This window comes from Anticarsia gemmatalis, chromosome 15, assembly GCF_050436995.1.
Source record: "Anticarsia gemmatalis isolate Benzon Research Colony breed Stoneville strain chromosome 15, ilAntGemm2 primary, whole genome shotgun sequence".
NCBI classification, from domain to species: domain Eukaryota; kingdom Metazoa; phylum Arthropoda; class Insecta; order Lepidoptera; family Erebidae; genus Anticarsia; species Anticarsia gemmatalis.
Genome location: NC_134759.1, coordinates 5,997,873 through 6,022,026, shown reverse-complemented (window position 1 = coordinate 6,022,026; position 24,154 = coordinate 5,997,873). Strand labels below are relative to the sequence as shown.

Below are 24,154 nucleotides of genomic sequence, written 5' to 3'. Positions count from 1 at the left end.
TTGTGTACATCGTATGACTAGAACATTAAAGTTCGTCCAACACAGTCTCCTAACGTTCGTATGGACAGTGAGCTGGCACATTGGCCTAATTTTACAGTTCAATAAAACATTTCCTCGACTGGTTTCCCTGAACTTGCACGCGGTCGGTCTGACGCGACCCGCGCACTAAAATAGATCGCACATTCATATGTTGATTTGCTAAATATATTGTAATTTGGACAAGGGAAATGTGAAAATATCGTCAGACATTTTTTATTTCAATTTATTTTAAAGTTTCTCAGCTAATTTATGTATGCCATAGTGTCATTCGTGTAATAAAACGCAGCATCATATAATCGAGTGTGAAAATCGTGTTTCTGTGACATTATCTCGGAAAGAGAAAAATCTTGATTGAAGACTTGGCGGAAACTGTGTCAGTTACGTGTTTGTCTTAGTAACTGTAGCTACAGCCTTGGCCAGAAGTATTAGGCACCCCCAATAAAGTTACTACACACTTGTGCTATTTGAATAATGAATAAATAATCTATTGAAAATTGATCTTGGTGTCTTAAATCACTATTAAAAACAATGAGTGGCAAATTTTAGTGGTTGATTAACAACTGGTGCAACAATGACCAAATAACATAATTTCTTACAACTTTGTTTTTGATGTTTTGTCAGTCTGCATTTGAAAGTCTAAGCTTAAAGCTAGAACATTTGTGGTTTTGTGATTAAAGCGAGAAGAAATCTATTTGAAAATGCCAAAAACAAACAAAATTACTTTTAAAAATCGTGTTAATTTCGAACTTTTCCATGAGTAAGGTAAGAATCAGAAAGATGTCGCGCAGTTGGTGAAATGTTCGTGGTGTTCAGTGCAATCAGCTATTAAACGATTCGCTGCGACTAGCATTCACACAAATAAACCAAGAACAGGCAAAAAACGAGTGCCTACTAGCCGTCAGAATAGGAAACTTATCTGTGGGTCTGTAAAATACAGAAAAAAAACTTCTTTGAAGCTCGCTACGGCTTTAACTGAAGAGATTGGAAACCTGATAAGCACTCGAACTGCAAGACAGAGGCTGGTAGAAAAAGGCTTAAAAGGTTGTAAAGCCAGGAAGAAGCCGTGGCTTGCAGGAGGTGACAAAAGAAAACGACTTGAGTGTGCTCTAAGACACCAACATTTCGCGGAGGAGGATTGGTCTAATGTGCTGTGGTGTGATGAATTCCAACTTGAGGTTAGTTTTACTAATTCAGTCTATAACACAATATCAACGATCAATGAAATGCTAGTCTGCAATCTTAAATGTTATAAGGGTTTGTAATGTGTGATTTTTTTTCTAATTTACAGGTATTTTAAATACCAGGTGTGGCGTTCGTGAGGCGACGCAGAGGTGAAGATTATCACCTAAATTGCGTAGTCCCACGCATAAAACACGGCGCAGACAGTGTAATGATTTGGGGTTGAATGGCTGCTGATGGAGTTGGCCAAATTTTCAATTGCAAAACTCTAATAAAAAGTGAAAAGTACATTAATGTGCTGGAAACTGCTCTCGTACCTTTGTTTCCGGGTTTTTTTTGTGACACTAACCTAAATGGTGAAATTCCATCAAGGCAATGCTTTGTGTCACAAGTCAGCCACCACATTGCGGTGGTTTACTGATAATTGTATTAATCTGTTGAATTGGCTTGCCCAGTCCCTGGATCTAAGCCCTATTAAGCATTTGTGATGTATTTTAAGAAGAAAAAGTAACAGAACACTCGAAAACATCAAAAACTGCTTCAAAAAACGCGTTAGTGCAAAAATGGAATGCATTTTCAACAGAGGATTGTACGAAACTTGTACGTAGTATAACCACAGAGATGCTGCTGTCATAAAATCAAAGGGTGACTCAACAAAGTATTGGTGTTTTTATAATGTTCTAATGGAAATAAAGTACTTTAATCATTACAATTAGTTTTATTTCTATGTAATCTTGAAATATGCAGTAATTTATAGGGTGCCTAATACTTTTGGCCAAGGCTGTATATCTAAGTATGTACATTTATATTGAAACAGACAATTTTTATTTTGGTCCAACAGTGGCACGAGTTGATGTCGTTAACTTTTAACTGCCAAATGTATGCAGCTTGTTGTTGCTATTCGCTAACGCGTGATTTGCGTATAATTTATTAAAAACGTTTAATGACCGTAGTATTTGATTGACGTACTTGTGTAGTTAAAATTGTATGCAGGTTACTGACAACAGATGTAAGTAGTTTGTGTTGTACCGTGGTTCATCTAAGAGCATGCTTTTTTTCTCTGGACAGAAGAGTCGCTACTCGCTGCGGCGTGCCAGAGCTTTCGAGAGCCACTCAGTCTCATACTCTCGTCTTTTATCAAGATAAACTAAATATCAAGTGGCAGTTTTATAGGATTGTAGGTTTCAGACTTATCGATCATGTTTGGTACAAAAACATCAGAAATGGAGTCGAAATGTCTGTCAAAACTAACGTCAATGACTTATCGTTATCAAAGAGATCACGATGAGTGCAGTACCAACCCGGATATGAGATTGCACCTAATTCGAAAATGCTCTCACTCAACAGTTGCTAGGACAAAATTGATAAACAAGATAACACATGTGATGTAATTTTGTGCTATCATAATCTAAGGTTTGACGTGGAGAGGCTGATAACGAAACTTTCAGTTGCATTTAATTCAAACACGAAGGCCGTTGAAAAGAAATAGGCTCTACTTTCATCGGTACTAAATATTGTATTTGTAGTCAAGCAAATATTTAGATCGTTTATCTAATATTTACTTTACAAAAAACATCACATCGTACGATGTTTTGTTACGACAGATTACATAAAGTCACCCGGCACGACAGAGGCATACTTTTTTCTGATTAATATGTTTTATATAGACCTATTGAACGTTTTTTATAAATAAAAGAAACTCGATAGTTTGACTTCTGGTAAAATTTTGCTCGGTATTTTACCCAAAGATAAAGCATTCAGGGAATAAGCTTGGCAAATAAATGCTAAAGAATAAATGCTTATCAATATTAGTGCATGTTTAAAACATTATTCTAATTAGGTTATTTTGTGAGTGAGTATTGAAGCGACATGGCGGGTACGTGATAACCGCGGCGCCAACACGTCACGCCACTAATGAAGTACTGACTAACGAGAGAACACTTTATCCGTAGGTTTCAGATATAAAGAAAATAAACCGATAATACCTAAATGACTGTACAAACTTTGTAATAATTAGTAGTCGTTATTTTATCAATTCAATTTTATTTTTATACCTCTTTTACTCGTGTTCAAGTATCAATGTTTAACATTTGCGATATTTTATTGAACTGCGATACGCTAACTATGTGACCTCAGATATTTTTGTTTATTATTTTAAGATGTAACTGTATTTTAATGCACATTTAGAACAATGTTAAAGAATATTTACCTCGGCTGATATTTTGTTGCTGATAAACGAACGTTATAAATAAAATACATTCAATAGCCTAGTTTTCGTAAGACTTAATTAAAATCTCAATATTATCATCATATTTCACAAATAAATTTCGCGCGACGCTTGTGTAACTAAACTAGATTGCAGAAATAGATACAGGCATAATTTTGTCGTAATAATACATTGACAGCAATTTACAACCTTCCATACAATACGATAAATCTGTTGTACATTCATATAATATTTTATGTAACCGTTTGTACGTTATTAATGGAAATAATGAACTATTTACAAAAATATACGGCTGAACTAATAGTATGAAGATAGCCTTATTTATCGTATATAGGATATTGTACTATTATCTTATGAGACGGTTTGTTAACAATACTCAAGAGAGCGAGACAGAAACAATACGTACGTAAACAAATAATTTGTTGGATTGTAGCCACACAAGCAAATCCTAGACCAGCGCTAGCCTAGATTAAAAAACAAAATATTGAACAGCGCTTACTAAGTATTTACAGTATGCTATTTCTGAAATGTAGGACAAAATTTTGTTATAATAAAATATTTGCTTACTCTGTATTCTTTCTTTTACATAAAATTATCACAGACTTGTCCTTCACCTGACCTAAAGCCTGAAGGGTCTGTGTTAACTTGACACGCGGCACTAATGATACATAATTATAAGACATTAAAGCAGTCGTGGCTTAATAATCGCACCAGTAAATAATAGATAATGTTAGACAGGTGGCCTTGCGGGGTCATTACCATGGAATCACGAGATAACACTTATCGTAAACTTATGTTCAAAAAGAACTAATCGCTAGACTTTACTCTAGAAACGTTGTTGCTGCACTTGCGTTTATTTTAACAGCTTGTTATAAATTAGAGCCGCCATCGATACGTCTAGGCAAAATAACGACTACTCCGCGAGGCACATGTGAGTCTCGTTTTGCACGCGAACTAACGAATATTTCTAGAACGTTTTATCTATAACAAAAATCTTTTGTTTTATAGGTTCTTGAAAATACGTTATGTCGTTAACCACGCACAGAATTAACTTCAAAATAAGAAGGCTAAATTCATGTCATGACAAGCTCACAATTTGAAACCAAATAAACATGTTAAAATTAAACAGTTCTGTGATTACATAAACCTGTTTTGATAAGTTTTCTAAAACAAATCTATCCTACCATTGTAACTTATCTCTCTCGTAGCTATCATATCTTATCAAATTACTAACAGAAAGTTGTATAAAAGGTACAAGTGATACTTCATAAATGTAAACATTAGATAACGACTCGTCCCCATTCACAGAATATACTTGTTAAAAAACCCAAATTACATTTTGAAACAAATACAATAATTAATCTTACTTTTTTTAATTTCCTGCTATTAGACAGCGTTGTGCAAACATATAAGTCTATAAAAGATTGAGGATACAGGTATTGTTTGTACAGAATAACGCATAAATATCGGAACTGTTTAGTTTGCTAAAAACAAGTGAATTAAAAAAAGTATAATCGAACTGGGTTATTCTATCAGTTTTTCAAATTAAACATTCAGGTTACGGGTACGGTTCCTGGTTCAAACGGAAATGTGAACTTCCTTCTTATTTTGTGTCTTTTCTTTAGTTTATTGCCTCCTAATAAAATAGAATTGCGTCAACGTTTCACTATATTTAAGCTCACTAACGGTGACAAGTTAATTTTTGAAATGGGGACGAACTCAATTCATTGTATCTCTTGTTAATCTTATTTTTCCTTACCTTATTATTTTATTATGTTATTTGAGACACCTCAAATAACTGCTGAAGAAAGCACACATTTACTACATTTACTCAATAGTTGTACCTAGCCAATAATACTATTAAAACTTTACCTAATTATGAGTTGAATAAACAAACGTTCGAGTGTTGCCTGTATGGTGTATGAACAAATGTTCCACTTGGCTTGCGGCAACCCAACACCGACTGTTAGGTACTTGATGACACTCACCAAATATGAGTTTTCTAATATTACTCTCAGACCACCGCATTCAGTATTTATTTTAACTTAGTTAAATAAACCGCACGCGATGATTACTCAGCTGTTTCCTTTTACAATACGCTAAGCAGAAAGTATTGTAAGGAGTGAAAATCGTTTGAATTTTTTGTAGTTTTTGAAGAAGTTATTCAGCGTATTTTAGATGAGAATCGTATAAAATTAAGTAAATAGATTATGTGCATGCAAATGTTATGCAAATGTGTGTGTCTGAGCATTTGAAATCAGTGTATTTTCAAAGGTTATCTTATATAACACAGCAAGGTTATGATTCATTCAGAAAATACACATACAGTAGTCATTGATAAGATTTTCCTGAATAGCATCTTATATATTATAATAAACATAATATAATAATTATAGGTTCGTTTTCTAATGCATCCGCGCCAAGTAACATTATTTAAAAAGTAACTTTTAAAAAAAATGCAAAATTAGAGTATTTTGTGTTGTTAAGTCCAAGTTGTAATCGTTACGTACATACATTTTGGCCTATAAATATGTTCACGAAGATACAGTGGTCGTTTAGTGAGTCCAGTATTAGTTGCTATGTGTAAATAGTGGCCGCCGGAGCAGTTCTCAGAAACATGTAATTAAAACCTCTAATTAAACACCGTAATGATATAAAATATCAAAGACGCTCAATCTACTTATCAACAGTGCGATGCTTAAATGTTTGTAAAATCACGATATCAATGTTTTCAACAGAACATTTAAACCTATTTTGATACAAATTGTCTCTATGTAAATACGTGCAAGTTGTTATAAAATTGATACAAACCAATAGCTATGAACACGTCATTAAATTATACTAAATCATAGGCTCGTATAGAATTATTTACTGGAGAGAATATAAAGCAACGAGTGTACTCGGCGCCTTAGGGCAAAGTGAGTATATTCAGTCGTCTAAACAGATATTAACAAGTTACAAGTAAAAGATATAAATAATTTCGTCCGCCCACAATATTTCAAACTATGCCATAGCCTAGGCATAGAACAAGATCAGCACGCTTGGTTCCACGGTTTTCTCCTGATAATCAGGGACAGATTTATGGTTCGTTTTCACAGCCCACGCGTTACTAGATCTCACTCTATGTAAATGGATGCATCTTATTCTAAATAAAAAACCCAATGAATAATCTTTTGTTTAGTTACGTCTATCAATCAATCAAATGGATGCATTATGCATTTTGCCTATCCGGTAAATATTTATCTTACTCTAAATCTTCAATGTAAGTAATTCACACTGTAGCTTCTTCGGAATTAGAGTATTATAGACGTATGTTTCCTGTTAACACACAGCAAATAAGTTTATGAAGAAACTTTATCAAAAAATATATTTGAAGAGATTGATTCCCAACTCGACTAGATACTGAAATGTTAATCTCAAATTTTGTTGAACTATTTTAGATTCACCAAGTAAGGTGTTAAGTTTTAATAAAAGGCAGTAAAGGGTAAAATAAATATTGATATAGCTGGGTGCTGAATGTACGAGTGGGCGAAGACACCACGCGATGTCACGGAGCACGGGCACCGTAGCTGAGACAGTCGACTTGAACAGGCGTCCGACGCGCAGTACACGAATAAACTTATTTGCTTTTCATTTGCATTTAAATTAAATGAAACTAACCTAAAAAGTACATTTGAAGTTACCTACAGAAACTGACTCGTCCCAATTTCCTGTTGTCGTTTCACTCATTTACATAATAAAGTGGTTTCGATGCAAAAGGGTAGATTATGTGCTTGTAATTACAGCACCGTTTTGTCAACTCCTTAAATGTTTCAGTACATTATTTTCGTATTTATATATGGAACTGTTTAATCGGAAAATAATTACAATTGAGAATCATTTATTATTATGTAACAATAACAATGCTCAGAAGAAATTAGCCAAATATAATATTTCATTGTAAGAGTAAATTGTTAAGTTGTAGATTGGAGTGCTCATATAAATCTTGAATGCTTAACTGTTGTACTATGTATAACATAACACAGCTCTGTTGTGAATGGAACACGAAAGGCAGTGATGTGCCATCTTCAGTTTTCTTGTCGAAGTTAAAGATTTTTATGGAAAATTTTGATTTTATCGATATCATTTTATTTGCGAAAGATTCACAACTTTCACTGACTGTCTAGATGTTTGTAGAGTACTGATATCTGATGCACGATAGTAGATGCACTAGCGCATGTTCCCAAGAGAAAAAATCAAAGCAAACAGCTTGCATTGTTGACACATATATGACACACCCACTTAACACAATTGTATCGCAACCGTGTGATGCCTAGCGACGCGTTACCTTTTTTTTTTTTTATTTTTTTTTTTTTTTTTTTTTTTTTTTTTTTTTTTTTTTTTCGTCAGGAAAATGCATTACTGCATGTCCCGCCCCAGGGAGGAAAGCGGGGGTCTGTCGGGCTCTCCCGCCGGCAAGACGTTCCGGCTGACTTGGGCATACCGACTAAAAACCTGACGGTGTTCCTTCTGCGGTCACCATAACGTGGCCAGGACGCGGTACCTCCGATCGGATACTCCGCGTCCCAGCCGGTGACGGCTCGCTTTGTATGCGGGCCCTACTTCGAGCGGGGGCAGGCACGAGGATTGCCCCCCCCTAGCTCTCCACTTCAAGGGGGTGTGCCAGGAACACACAGCGCACTCCCCACCTCTCGGACCTGTTCCCTGTCCAGGCGACGGAGCGTTCCGCCTCCGCCGCCCACAGGTCCGCGTCACGGGGGCCGGAGATCATCCCGGCGCCTACGACGCCCAGTGCGTCTTGCGCGGGAAGGGAGGGGAGCGTTGATTTCCCGCTCCCGTTCCGCCGCCTCTTTTGCGGATATAACTTCCTCGCAGAACGAGGCGACGGCCGACCACGCTGCCTCGCTCCCGACCATGGACAGAACCACGGCCGAGAGCGAGAGGTCGCTCCCGACTACCCCGGTCAATTGACGGCGCTGCGACGACCAAGCGACGCGTTACCTAGATCGACGGATAGCAACACTGATAATAACATTATATGGAGCACAGAAACTAAGTGTCGTTGTTATTAACTAGGTAAATCACGGCGCCTAGTAAAAGATAAGTGCTTCATTATGTTTGAACTTAATAGTGAATGTTTACAAGCATGTTAGAGCTATTCCACGCTTGATATTAAACGCGAAACTTGAACAAAGCTTAGACTTCAATCTGTATTGTAAGGTATAAAAATATTTCGAAAGTCTTTAATAAAGAACCGTAGCGTGATTCTCTACAGTCGCTACTGTCGAACATCGAGAGTTTGACATTTAAAATGTACTGCCAAAATAGTTCTTACAGAGCCCGGTAGAGGCGCTAAACAGATTTTCGTGTAAAATTTGTCGATAGCTGGTTGGTTGACGGTAGTCAATAGGAGAAAAGAATCGAGATACCGGTTGGTATATAATTGAATTAATTGTGAAGAGGAACTACATTGTATCGCTGTACATCACTAGTGGTCGACCTTTCTGTCGGCGGGCAGCGCGCGGGCGTGTGACAGGCCGATATGCGAGGCGATCGCGCGACGATTGCACACAACACATGCAAATCTTATGCGGCTGACAAACTAATTAGCACCTTCGTCGCGTGCGCCCGCGCCGTGTGCCATCTGCCACTAATGTCATAATTGTTAATGCCATAAGACGTGAGAAATTTATAGCTGAACCGTTAAGTATGCCGTCTGATGAACGTTTACTGTTCGTAAAACTAAATATTCTAACAAATTGGACGTATATTTTTTTTATGTAAATGAGCACTAAGATAAGTAGAATAGTGTTTGGTACTTCGATACCTCTACTTTCAACATCTGGTCATTCTTCCTATAGACCTGAAAAGCTTATAAATAGGCGTATAATATATTTGTGACATCATTGCGATTTATTCTAAGTATTGTACATACATATTAGTTTGCTAAACGCTAGTTTATGTTAAACACGTAGTATTCACACACAATCCTCGTACGACAACGGTGCGCCCCACATGATTTTGTCCTATTAACATTCTTTCTATTAAAACCGGTTTATGGGAATTTTATGCCTAAATTCCGCATGACTAAGTACGGCTCGATGCAGATAAAGTCACATCTTGATTTGATTGCGCTGGTCGCCTGGACAAGTGAAGTAGGTACGTCCTGCACCGCTTACTTCTGTATCTAAGAGTTTTCCTGACATCTGAAAAATCATGTCAAACTTTTGACTACCCTGTTCAGATCCACGCTTAATCGCAATCGATATATAACATAAAGTAGAACCCAGGTAGTGTTATTTTATACTGTTATTTCACATTAACTTGTAAAGGCACTTCGTAGGAAGGAATTTGATTAAACGAGTACAATGGGCTGTCACATAAATTAGGGTTTATGTGACATATACATATTGATTAATAACTATTATGCCTACACAAACAGTTAAAACTACTCAATGTTTGTATCAACCCACTTACTGTAATTGATGAACGCAAATAAATAAGTTCCTAAATCCCCTTTTACTATTCACAGCGACAGTGTCATAAATAACACTTTAAACTACCAATTACATATAGACGTAATGAATATTTTGTTCAGAATACTTATTATCTTCTCAGAATAAAAATGTTATCATAGGTAATTTGTAACCGGGATAGGATAGATTTCTATCGGCCCGAAGTGAATACAATACGACATTACACGATAGGTATTCCGATAAATCTCTTCCTACGCATTCGAATGTGTTACATGAATGTATAACATGCGCATGCGATCCTAAATCGTTATTCTACGAAACTGACAGTTGTCAATGTAAACGACAAGGGGCAATGTCATCAAACGCCTTCGCGGCTCGAGTTTCATTCATACGTCGGCAGTCTACACATCATATGAGTAAATATACAAATTTAGGTATTGTCGGTGTCATTCAACCTTACATAAAGCGATAATTACGACAGCAGGTCAGTGGTACAACGTCTGCTTTTGTTAGCCGCAGTCTGAAATATTAACAAAACGGGACAAACTTAACGAAGTTGTATTGTCTTTAGAACGAACACGACTGCTAAATCGATTTATGGTTTAGCACATGTGATTTCTATTAACGGGTTTTCCACTAATCGTTTAGTATTATATTTTCTAATCTCTCATCTGTGTTTTAATAAACAAAATAATGTTTTTCTTTAATGCGAGTTCACTGATAGACATCAAGCGTTACATTCGTTAGCACATTGTGTTTTTCTAGAGTATTGACTTTTACTGTTACACCTATAGCTATTTCTTTATTCAATAGAACGACAAGTCTCGTATTTCTATTTTACTACGATGACAGCGTGGGATTTTAAAGATATCTTAAATAGATTGAAAAAATAGAACACAAGCATTCTACTCTATTTTTATTTTCGATTCACACTAGAGGCTTACTTTTACAAACAATGCTGTTTGAATTATTCATAGTAGCTCGCAGACAATGATAGTGTCAGCGTCGGCCTAGTGACGAACCTCCCCTTTGACTCATAAGTATCTCAAGACGTTTTAAAAATAAATTCTGCACCGAAAACATTGTAGCATATCCGTTCAAGACAATTTGCTTTCTGTATACTAATGGCTTTTTTATTTCCATTCTACCGCAAGGTAGGCGCCTCTTCCTCGCTACATTATTTTATTCTTAGACTATTAACACCATGTTTAGTAAGCAAATCGGTAGTTGCTACAAAGACACACATACCAATGAGTTAGCTGTTTATGACTCATCAGCCTCCTGAATGGCTTACGGGTCCGACACCAATTCAATGAGGAAATTGAATAATCATAGTGGAAACTGACCGACCGTCTATCCGTTACATAGGGCCAAATACGTACATCTTTGTAAAGGCAAAGGCTTTCCACTTTTTGTTTTTATTGATTGTCAATAAAGATAGCCATTCAGAAAATCCAATTGCTGAGTAAATATAGACAGCATGAATGCGCCGTAACTTGATGGATGGGAGGCTGCGCCTGATATCTTGACCCGTGCCATTGCTAACAAAGTGACAAGTATGACAGCTGAATGGTAAGCGCTTAAAGACCCCACAATCTTTCTAAGAAAAACATCCGCATCTCTCACTAATTACCCCGACATAGAACTTTCTGGTATTTACGCGAAGGATATTTATTATAACGTAACCAGTTCGGCGGGTTTTATTATGAATTTTAACTTTAAATGGAGCTATGAAGTGATATTGTAAATGTTTACTATAATACGCGTCAATTTTACGTAAAATAAAAGATTATATTGTTAAACAAGATTTGTCGGTACGACAGTTTGCACTGCTAAGCCAAAGTTCAATAGCCGTATGTGACGTAGAAGATTTAATTAGTAGATAAGATAACGAGTATACGTAGGGACTATATTGTACTGTGCCTATAATAACATCTGCATCGAGTGAAAAGGTAACACGTACCGCTTGGATGAAAGGAAACACCCGTATGTGTGGAAAACATATTTATACAATTATACAAATACTGTGTGACTCATGTGACACTTTCATAATATGCAGGTAAACAAATACTTGTAACGATTAGCAATGTAGATTGTAGAGTTAAAACAAACACCAGGTGATTGCAAGGCACATTGTCCCTAGTGATAGTTCTTGAAGAAACAAGTTATAAGTATAAATAAATGCCAAGTAGGTACATGAAATCTGGAGCCGACAGTCATTTGTCCCCCGTCTTTTCTAATGGCACCTGTCAGTGTGACGCCACTCTGTGAAACAATAGGAGCCAAAAAAAATCGTCGACGCCCGTCTACACAGCGTTCTACAGATTCCCTTGAAGATTTCCGGGTTTTTTAGGCTGTATCATAATGCGCTTAATACGGTGATCGCATTGAGGATTTTCCCAAATGTAAACGGTACACAGTCTAAAAGAGAACATACATATCAATCAAACTGAACAAGGATGACAGACAACGTGTAGGCTGGTGTTGGGCGCCTAATGGATAAATTGAACTATCAATATTGTTTATAAATGACCTCTGTATCAATTAAGCTTGTTAGGTACGTTTATCTGACTTCTAAAGGAGGCTTTTGATTAGTCAATGTCACGTTGCTCACAATATTCACACAGTGTTCGAGCATGCTAAATATATCAACTGTAATACATACACGTGCCTGTTTCTAGATACTATAGAAAGTGACGATCATCTTCGTGTCTCTACATAAAGCTTTAGAAAAAGTTTGTGTGAGATAAAATGTATCGGTATTCGGTATGCATATTTCCGAAGGGTCTGAGAGGCAGGGCACTGGGCAGTCGGTTCATAAAGGGCAATAATTCGAGCCGAGCACAACCGGCGCTACCGGTCCGCCGTCCACAATGGGTCGAGACAAAGGCAGGCGCGAGACGATGACGGATGCCCCCGGCGGCGGCGCGCACGCATTGTTCAGCTTCCTTCACATCACGGAACTTGGACACTAACCACCGACCATATTTATTCCATTTTTTGTTCGTGACATTGATTATGCAAATAATATTTGATATCATAATACATGGTAATGAGTACGCGGATGCAGGTATCAACGCTGCAAAGTGGGTGCTGAGACTAGTGACTTATATGCTTTGTCAGCTCAGACACATTTTCAATGATTTTTTATTGTTTGCTAAAAACCTGTTTATAAATCAACCATAGTAGCATCATTTAATGTAAGTTTGGTTGCCTTATGTATCAGTCGTAGTAATGAGGAAGAAATGATTATCAGAAATACTAAAATTAAACAACTTCCACCACAATGCTTGTAGGTTTTTACCGCGTGCGTAATACAATTTATTTACTTATCATAATATATTTTTCGAAAGTAAAAAGGAAGCGTTTTCTTTATCTGCCAACGTCAATTAATTGTAGTTATTATTGAAAGTTTTAAACAAAGGTCTTATCCTGGTATGATAAACTTATCGAGAGTACAAGTTCCTTTCAATCCTATGGCTGTCCTTCAAAGTGTTGGCGCCACAGTGCCGTCTCTACCACTTTTTGTTACTGAGAAACATAGCATTATCTATATCGAGCATTCTTACGAGCCGTCGTTTAAATTCACTTATTTGTTGCTTATTTGGAATTACGGCTACTTGAACTACTTGATCGATTTCTATCCCATACCTACAAACTAGTTAATGATGTCTCATCCTACGCATAGTTTCAAACTAAACACTTAGGATTTTCATCTCATGCTGATTGGAGGCACATAGTACTACTACACAATATAGTACGTATATATGTTAAATGATATAAGTTTGGGAATGACTGCATGGCCTCATTAACGACGTTGTCTAAATCTCTTTTATCTGATGTTTGAATAAGACAGTGGAAGAGATTGAGTTCAGGTCATACGTCATTATTAGCCTAGGCACGAATCGGGTCAGCACTAAGATTAGGTGTTGTACACACACTGATATTATTATCTTTGCTGATAACAAGTATACTACGTGATACCGGGAAATCAGAGTTGTAAAGATTAAAATGTTTACTAGTTTGCCATGTCATTATATTACATGCTCTGTTTAAAAATTGTATAATAATTTATTGTTACGTACGTCAGTTCCTTTTTGTCGCCACATCCGCTGGTAAATCTCCACTTTCCACTCACTCTATTTAGAAACATTATAATAACGATCAATAACATTTATCACACTGTTCTGTTATCACCAATTTATTGTGACAATTCAGTTATTCAATTACGATGGATTAAAAGTGCAGTTATCAAAAGTTATTACACACAGATAAAAAGTATAAAAACGTTTGTATGTTTTATCAATTGATATGTTCACTTACATTACCTGTCTTTATAAAATATGTGCATATAATTATTGTATTAATTACATTTGATAAAGTATCAAGTAAATGTCACGTCAAATAATATTACAGAGGGGTTTGTTCCTTGACAATTTAATAATTCGCGAATTTTATTACTCTTTGAAAGTCAACCTTTACGTTTGTTGCTGTTGCTAAGCCGATTTAATTATGTATCTGTATTGATGAAAAAATGTACACAGCTGTGATATTACACATCGTCATTAAAATAATGTACCTAATGTTTGGTACAGGTGGCCGATATTGGCACGAGGCATGCGAATATACCCACGGCTATTGAAATATAACACAAACGTGGTGTCACGCACGTTTACGCTAATGAAATCGAAATCTGGTGATCAACTTATATTCAAAAGTACTTATTTGATTTTGGTAAATATTTTCACTGTGATAATAAATGTCTTGTTACCGAGAAACGAAGTCACGTACGAAAAGTGTCTTTAATTTAGTGTTGTCAACTCTTTTGTTCTGTGTGGCACTTTCATTCATTGTGTCCCATTGTTCAAACGCCATAATCGTCAAGTGAAACTCGTTGTAAAATCAGATAATGTAGAGTAAGTCTTTGTCCCGACTCGTATAATGTTAATTACAAGTCCATAAAGCGTCTCGGTAAACATTTTTAACAATCCGTCATGGCGCACGGCGGCGCCCGGCACTCGGGCCCAGCACGAAGGAACCAAACAAAAACAAAGAGAGCACAAGGTGGCTGGCGCCTGCTTATCGTGCGCCACCAGCGGCACGTGGGCCCCACCATCGCTCTATGATTCTTTATTCCTAGAACACATTCCTGTCTCTACATAGAAAAGCATGACAGACTGGTCCCGTCTATTGTTTCACTTTGTCTTTAGCACAGTGACTCCAAACCGTTATTATGCACTATGGGAACGGGATTCACTTTACAACTTTCCGTCGATAATACGACATACGTGCGTTTGTCATGTACACGGTTTATTATTGGTTTCAAATTGTAAATAACGCAACGGCTTGTCAATCATTCGTGTTTGTCGCGATGCCGATGAAGAAAGCTTCACCTTATAAAGAGAAGCAGTATATTCTCGCTTCGTCTACTTATAAGGTTTAATGTGTCTAGTTTTTAGGCATAAATAAAAGGTATATCACGTCTCAATCTCAGAACATCTATGATTCCGCACATATTATTATGTTAATGTTATAACATTGTCACTTCATTAGCAAGTTTTCGTCAGAATGTGTGTCGATTTGTAAAACAGTTTTTTGTTGCCTTACAAATTTATTGAGATTACTGATATTTTAGCAGGTTATTGTTATATTAAATGGATTTGATAAAAGATTACATTATTCGTGGGACGCGTTGCCGAATTGAATAGGTATAGCTACGAGGAGAGGAGATAAACGTAATTATGAATAATTATGTAACGTAGAGCCGACACTCACAGATAGCGATCTTAGTCAGCGGTCGCATACAACGTACGACGCTACATACACACTCACCGCGCACCTACACGTAGCACGCATTTTAATTTATTTCATATACTTCTAATTTAAATAAAATTGTACGTTTTTTCTGTGTTCAGAAGCAAACTATCAAATTTCAATTGCTTTTATAAAAAATAGACGTCTTTGATTTATGTAAAACTTGTAGTAGTATTGGTTCATTGATGATCGCTATAATAACAGAGGTTGGTGTACAATAAATCTACGTATTTTTTTTATTATATGTGTGTTATTTGTGTTATATTGTTATTAATATTTTTTTCTGTTGTCCACAGGTAGTGTATGATGAGAACGCAGCTCAGGCGACGAATAATGAGCTCGTTATCAATATCTAACTACAAGCATAAAGTAGCATAGATGTTACATCGTCAAATAGCCGAAATATCCCTTCGGTAATAGTGTTGTGACTTAGTGAAATTGACTAATTAATACGTGGATACAAGATGCGTGTCACCAATTTTCGGGTGCTTAGAAACATGGATGTGCGGTGTTCGTTGTTTAAACTGTTATTGTTCCAAATGTTGGTAACGTGGTGCGGCGCGAAACACGTCACGATAAATCTGTCGCAGGAGACTGATGATAATTTACGTGATGATGTCCACGATAGCGTTAGAAACCTGATACATACTGGTAAGTGATCTATTTAATCAATAATCTTAATATTATAAAGCTGAAGTGTTTGTTTTTTTGAACGCGCTTATCTCAGGAACTACAGGACCGATTTGAATTTGAAATTTTCTTTCAGTGTTAGACAGCCCCTTTATCGAGGAAGGCTATAGGCTATAGGTATATCATCACGCTACGACCAATAGGAGCAGAGTAACAGTAAAAAATGTTACAAAAACGGGGAAAACTATGACCCATTCTCTCTTATGTGAAGCAAGCAAAGTTGCGCGGATCAGCTAGTGTTGTTATATTATGAAAAGGCAATTATTTTTTACCCTAAGATTTCAATTCTGCAGCGTTTGATGATAGGAGATAGGAAAAACTACATGCATGATTAAATAGCAAATAATTCTGAAACTATATTCGAAAAGGAACAAGCTATGTTAATTCCTGGTTATTACGGTCACAAAAAATGTAATGCTAGTTGTAGTTCAGAATAGTGCCATTAGATGGTAAAGCTGAACTTATTTATAATATGTTTAGCATAATTTCCCTATTATTTACTCCAAATTATTATACGGTCTGCATAGGAAATAACGTCTATTATAATAATATACTTTTTGTTTGAGTAGGTGAAGAGATAAGTTGTCATTTACAAACAGTAATGATCCACGCAAAGAGATACGCGAACTCAAATACGAGTACACCTAAATGAAGAGTTGCGGTAAAAATAGCAGCATTTGATATGAAACGTGATACAAAGTGATGTCTCTCCCAAACATAATAAATATTAAACACTCTTTATCTCAGTTCTGGGAATAAATTGTAATATTTAACGGTACTGCTGAATATGTAGAGCAGCAATATATCAATGACATTCAAAAAGAGAGTTAGTTTTAAAGAAGTTACATCTATTTCAATAATAATTTCAAAGAATCATAAGCTGCTGTTAAGAACTTTAAGAAACAATTTATCAAATTAAATAGTATCTAGGTACCTAGGTGCCCAGTATTTTTCATCAATTCACTTTACGGTAATTATTTTTTCAACACGTGGTAGATAATGTCTATTCATTCAATGAACATATTTTTTAAAAACAAATTTAAATTCGTTCCTAAAAGTTGAAGTACTTTATATAAAACTTAATGGAAATCTATATTACAGTTGATACAATTAAAAGCGACGTATGACAAGGGTTCGAGATTTGCTCGACGATATCGCTGAATTTAACGAGTACGCACCTTATAACCTTACCGCTAATCTTAGACGTTGTTTTGTAACTGTCATCCACCATCAAACACCATAATTGGATTCGAAACATGAATGACAACCGCGTCCTCTGCTAGAATTAAATATCCCTTGAGATTAAAACCACCTCGGAAGGATTAACTTTTTATTATACACCAAAAATAATTTCGGCGATCACACACCAGTTTCTTATTTGAGCTGGGTTCGTAAATATCAATTTAATAACTATTATTACCAGCCCAATACATCAACCCGAATTTAAATTTATTTGTTTAATATGGTTTTATAATAACTTCAAGTGAGCCATAAATTATTATTGTAAAATTGTAGTTAATACTATACCTACTCACTCTACTTTGCGTTACATAAGACTGGTAAGCACGAACGTATAATTATTATAATTACAAATTTCATCTACGGTACAACTACCAGTCGCCCAGTCGTTTTGGACGTGGCATTAAAATACTGGAATCACAAAATTAAGTATACATTTTTAGCTCGTTACCTACCGCATATAATCAGCTTATGAAACGCTGTAAAATAAAACCATAAAACCACTTTTTTAAAAACATATTTCTCAGTATTGTGTTACTCCAACGGACTGACAAAGTGACAACTTAACACACGCTCACCTACAGGGCAGCTGTATCATTTTTCTTTTGTTTATTTTGTCTCATAAATGTTGATATGAATACCACCCAATTTATGATTTTTATTAAGTAATCATATTACCGAACTTCATACATATGTACAAGTGTCTCAAACTAAATTGCTTACAATGCTACTGATGAAATCATACGATGTGCGGCTAATTTGATGAGCTTTGCAAAATGGTGAGGTAACTTCTGCGTGTGCAGTTGTTTGTTAGACATTGTGGCTCCGCTCAATGTCCTCAAATTGTGTGTTATAGTAATACTGAAATTTAACTACGAGCGCACTCGATTAATGAACTAAAGGGCACCTAAAAGCAAACGTAAGTGGCCGACACTGATAGCACACGACTTAACCAAGCACTAAAATGCAATAAGATATTCTATTTGCAGACTTAAGAACACATCAAAAATAGACCGCGGATAACATGAAGTGAGTTGAACTGAAAGCTTCAAAATGAAGCACAAACGTAATCAAACCAATAACCATAAAGCAGCAATCGATGGCAGGATTTATAAAACAAAGCTTTTAGTGGCCACGACACGGTCAACGAACTTTCATTCTAAAATCGTACCTCGAAGTGTGCCACATTGTCACTTAAAATCGCCACTTGATTGCAACTCAATAGTTGGGTAATACCAGGCTAATGTTTCATTGTCAAATTTATCGTAAAAGTACTTCCTAAATTATTACCGAATTTATCGCTAGAAAGTGCAAAGTATAACGATCCTGATTCGCTTATCTTGTACGTTCAATATTTGTCTAGCCAATCTTATCTGTAAAGTGTAGAAAAGACGCGAATCTGTTGATCTTGGTGACGTGTGCGGTGACGTAAAGCTGTCGTTTGTCGCCCGAGGATATTATCGTAAACTCTAGGTTTCAGCAGATTTCAAGATGTTAATCTCAAAGATTATACGACCGATTGTTTTAATGGCCTCAAATTTTAAGAATAAAAACATATTTATTGCTGTATCTCATATAATTGGTATTGTAATAATAGGCAGAATCTACCAAGTAGGTAGTAGGCAAAGTTTATAGTTAATTATGATATTAAAATGATAAACTACGTTGTATTTCAAACATGACATGTGTAAAGTTAATAGTAAAACTGCTGATAACTATTAATAGTATAATTAGACTTGTTTAGTCACAATGTAAATTGTTACGCATCTATGTTTTTTCACAGGAAACTATTATTAAGAAGTTTGTTCTTGTCACATCAAACATAATACCTCTGTTTGCCTACTCTGATTACGAACAATTAAGGGTGATGTAACAAACTTTTATCGCCTCGTACTAAATTAGTTTTGTTGCCCGGTGACTTGATATACAATTTTGCCCATTTGATACGCTATTATAAAATCAAAGATGAATTCTAATGTCAATTATTGTTGATTACGATACAGACCGAAATTATGAGGAACAATAAAGAACCAATTCTAAGACGCGATTACCACCAGACTGGTTCCTATCCGGTACTGTAAACGATGAATAATTAATTTGTATGTTTATATGTTCAACACTCGTAGGGGGTCATAGGGTCGTCAGTAGTTATAAGAATAGCCGGGGACAAATTTCCCATCCAAGCAACAACAGTTTATATTACATACTTTCCTTTAAAAACAACATACGAAGCTAATAGCCCTGCATCTATTTGGGTAAAGTGTCTAATTAAAACATTCCTACTTACTGTAAACAATAAACCCTCATTACAAACCGGCTTTACCTACTTCTTCGTTCTGTTTGCTGTACATAAGTTGTAAGACTATGTTATGCTTTGTATCTGTGGTTGTAGGTGTATAAAACGTTTCAGTAGTAATAATAAAGTTTATGATAAGCCAAGATTACGTTTAAAAATGACCCGACTATTAAGAAGTCCACCCACTAGCTCGTAAAGTGATGCGCTCGGCTTTCTATAGAGCGTGCGGCGGCATGGCGGCAGGGGGCGATACCTACGCACAATAATTATCAGTAATTACACTACATACACACCAACTAAGGTCCAAATAGCCAGCCTCCTTCCCACACTACACAACCTATTAATGTAAATATTACTTATTCAAAACCAAGCCTTCTTAATGGAAAACCGAAGCAATAACAAAATAATAATGGCGAACAGAAATAATAACGACCATAATATAAATAGCTGATTCGATAAATGTTCTGATATCTTTAAATACTTATCTATTTTTTATGTCCTGAGAGGGCTATAATTGTTAAAATTTAAATGTCATAATATATTATACGCAGATCTCGAATTTAATTTTTATAGTAGTAATACTCGTTTTGAGTAAAAAACCTGCGCGATTTAATTTGTTGTGTGTGCCAGAGCATTCATGGGAATTATAGCTCTATTAATCCATATATCTTGTGAGTAATCGACTAGGGTTTAAACAATTGCAGTTTTTGCCTTCATTAAATTCATTTATGTATGAGGCTCGGAAGACAAATATGGAGTGAGAAAAACACGAGTTGCAAGTAGAACCTGTGTGGCCTTACCAGTCAGCGAGTGTCGAGTGACTAGCGCCGCTGTGCCGCTGACCACGCATACAGATTTCATATGAAATTGTTCATATGATAAGTGATAAGCTAGTAAATGTGATTATCTATGAAAAAGTCAACATTACTGAGAATTACACGTCTAGGAACGTGTCACAATTACGTGCCAAAGGGTTAGGTTACCGACAACCGCCTCATGCGGGAACTAGAATTTGTAGCTCAAACACATTTACTTGATTCTGCGTATAACAATGTCAATCAATAAAACATCAGGTTGTTGGTATTGTAAATCTTAAAACACGGATAAATCTAACAAAAATGTAACAGGAAAATGCTAAACTGTAATTAAAATACTGACTTTTATCCGTATAATTCTTGTTTGAAACTGAGATTCTTTTTTGATAATAAAGGAGAAAATATGAACGAGTTAAATGTGACAGTAATTTATTAGAGGAATGTCGTTAGTGTTGTGTTAGTGTGTAATTAAGTGAATTGAAGATATTAAAATAAGAGTGGTGTGGCGCCAAAGGGCCGGCGGCATCTCAAGCCCGTAGGGACTTTGGTACACGTATAGTCGTACAATGGCTCTACCTCAGCTCTCTTGCGCCTCTATCGCGATACCAAACTCCACGTCATGCTCTCTATGACGTCCTTTTACATGTTTAATTGCTTTCTTTATTGATTCATTACGTATGTTAGGAGTTTTATGTACTAAACTATGTATTTCACGTTTACCAGAATGTCAAACTGTTAATAAAACATTCGAAGATTTATTTGAATGCTACTTAATTTATCTGTGCATTCTTCATATTTTTATTCGATTACAAATACTAAAAATACCAAACAGGGGACATAAAAGATGGAATCAGGTTTTCCCAGAACTTTGATTTTATAACCTTTCCTCTATTGATATAGCTAACTAGTTTTAAATTAAATGAATAGTGGGGTATATTACAGAATTATAAATGTTAGTTTGAAATAAGATGCATTTTTTTTAACTATGTTTTTAATTTGTCTATTTATTTGACTGTTTTGACTATATTTTTAATTACCCTGTCATCAGTGCAGTCAATGACCGCAAGTTACGGTTTTTGATGTCCTGTTATCAAACATTCCATTTATATTATACAAAAATATTCGTAATATTATCACTATTTTAATTTTGATGTTGACCAGTGGCGAAGGGTCAATATTTATATAAGGCAAGCCGGAGCTATAAGTCATTGTCTAGGTATAGTACCTACATATGGACATCGTAAGAATGCCGACGTAAAAATGGCGTATTACTACATAATAACAATAAGAGAGTATTATCTACATTCAACTACAGTCTCTTATTTCTCTCTCTACAGTCTAATAATACATAGGTACTTACCATGCTACCTAATCATGCTTGTTTTGTATTTAGGTAGTTACTCTGACTTCAGTAGTAACACGTAGGTAACACAACAGCACATATTTTGATAACGTATTTCAAATGATTGATGATTGTCTCGAACTGGTTGTTTAATAACATATTATACTAGAATTCAATTCAGAATTCAATTTAGAATTAATTTATCAACAATAAAATACCAAAAACATTACTGAAAACGCAGAACACTTTTATAGAAAGTTTAACCTAAAAATCTGACAAAATGAATATGTATTCCAATGGATACATGCAAAACAATTACTGTCTAATACACTGATACATTTACAAACACATTTACTAAGGAATAATGTTGTAATAAACACAAATATTCTAATTTGTTAAAGAGCGCGCGAAAGACGTAAACTGTAAACAAACATAACCTAATGTCAAACTGGTGAAGAATAAGAATGTTCGACTCATACTTATGCAGGATGCTTAGCTTATATTTCGCCATCTCGCTCTTGCACGCGGCTCGCGACGCGACAGAAACATGCGTAAGATCATGTGTCTGTCGCGGCGCGAGCGCTGTAGCGCGAGGCAACCCGCTCTTCCTCCGGCTTGCTCGCCACTATGCAGCGCGGTGCGAAGCGCGATCCAAAAGGTCGTAAGCGACATCGCCGCCATAGTTTTTATTGTACGCGATTCCCGATCAACGCCTCCGGCTTATTTCATTATTATTACTTCACGTTCCGTTTTTAGCGGAGCGTAATTTTTAAAGGGTAGGTGTTTTCGTACTATTTCGATTAGATTAATGATTCTAGTTAAAGATTACGTTTTAAATATTGGTGATTATTTATTAATTGTGTATTATTTGGCAATAGTAAAAATTAATTTAACACTAATATTAAGTCTGTCCAGAAAGGGAAGCCGGTAGGAATCGAGTTATATGGAGCCTTCGCCACTGATGTTGACATTTAATTATTGTATTATGTAACTGAGAAATCCCAAAACAATACAGTCTTATTAACTGTAATAAGACTATAGTAATGTACTTTACTAATAGTAATAAGACTAACTATATTAAGTAACAGACGTAAATACATAGACACTTCCTCTTTTAATACTAGCTATGGATAATTTACAAATATTAATAAGTAACTGTCTCGTCAGCCTTACGACTGACTGCCGGACCAATATGACTGATATTGGGTTTGTGTCCACAGGTATCTACTCCCACAAACACATGGACCCGTCCATGGTGCAGGTGACGCACCCAGTGAAGGTGTCTTACGACGGCGAGCTGGTCTCGCACGAGCTCGAGCACGCGCACGAGCACGGGCACGCGCGCGCGCGCCGCGACCTGCGACACACCGAGCATCTGCAGCCCCACACGTTACACTACAACCTCACCGTCGATGGCAGAGACCTCAGGCTGGACCTGCGGTAACTATCTTTATTTTACTCTAAAACTTCTTAGTGCTTTGAACAACTCGTCTGAAATTAGACTGAGGCGGTTCTACGATGACTAGCCATCGACTAAACATACTTATAAAAGTGTTGATCTAAATACATACTTTTAACCTTTATACCTCTCAATCTTCAATCTACCTAAGTTCAATTCTTGAGAAGTAATTTTTATTAATGAGATCGCACGTATGTTAAGGCGGCTTGCTGAAATCATTTATTTGGTTACTAAACCTTGTAATTATTGCAATACTCCTCCATCAATGGCTGGAAGCAGTTTTTGTATGATGCCCATGTTCAGCTATAGCTAATTATGGATTGTATTAATTTTAATTTTGATGCCGACCCGTTAAGTAAAAAAATCATTACTCATGATAATTCCCCATATCAAATTTGGTAAAATACTACTACGAGCTTTTTTGTATAGTGAATTTTTAATAACAATCGCCACGGTATAAATCAAACGTGTACCTACTCAGATTTAAGAATGAACGAGATAGAATACGTCAAGTTGTTTTTAGCTGGCCTCATTTATATTAGTTAAATAGATAAGAGAGTAAATGTGACAGTATCTAG

General features: G+C 35.9%; 1 protein-coding gene across 2 annotated transcripts in view; it reads left to right on the top strand.

Annotated features, from left to right (window-relative positions):
* Positions 1-24,154, top strand: part of AdamTS-B (ADAM metallopeptidase with thrombospondin type 1 motif B) — a 70,834-nt gene that overhangs the window by 5,579 nt on the left and 41,101 nt on the right. Inside the window, exons 1-3 of one of the 2 annotated variants that reach the window (XM_076123172.1) lie at positions 15,728-15,941; positions 16,032-16,386; positions 23,338-23,557. In XM_076123172.1, the coding sequence (XP_075979287.1) occupies positions 16,200-16,386; positions 23,338-23,557 (407 nt within the window). In that variant the 5' untranslated portion in view covers positions 15,728-15,941; positions 16,032-16,199. Of the gene's footprint in view, positions 1-15,727; positions 15,942-16,031; positions 16,387-23,337; positions 23,558-24,154 lie in introns of those variants that run through there. The other variant, XM_076123170.1, reaches the window with a different exon arrangement.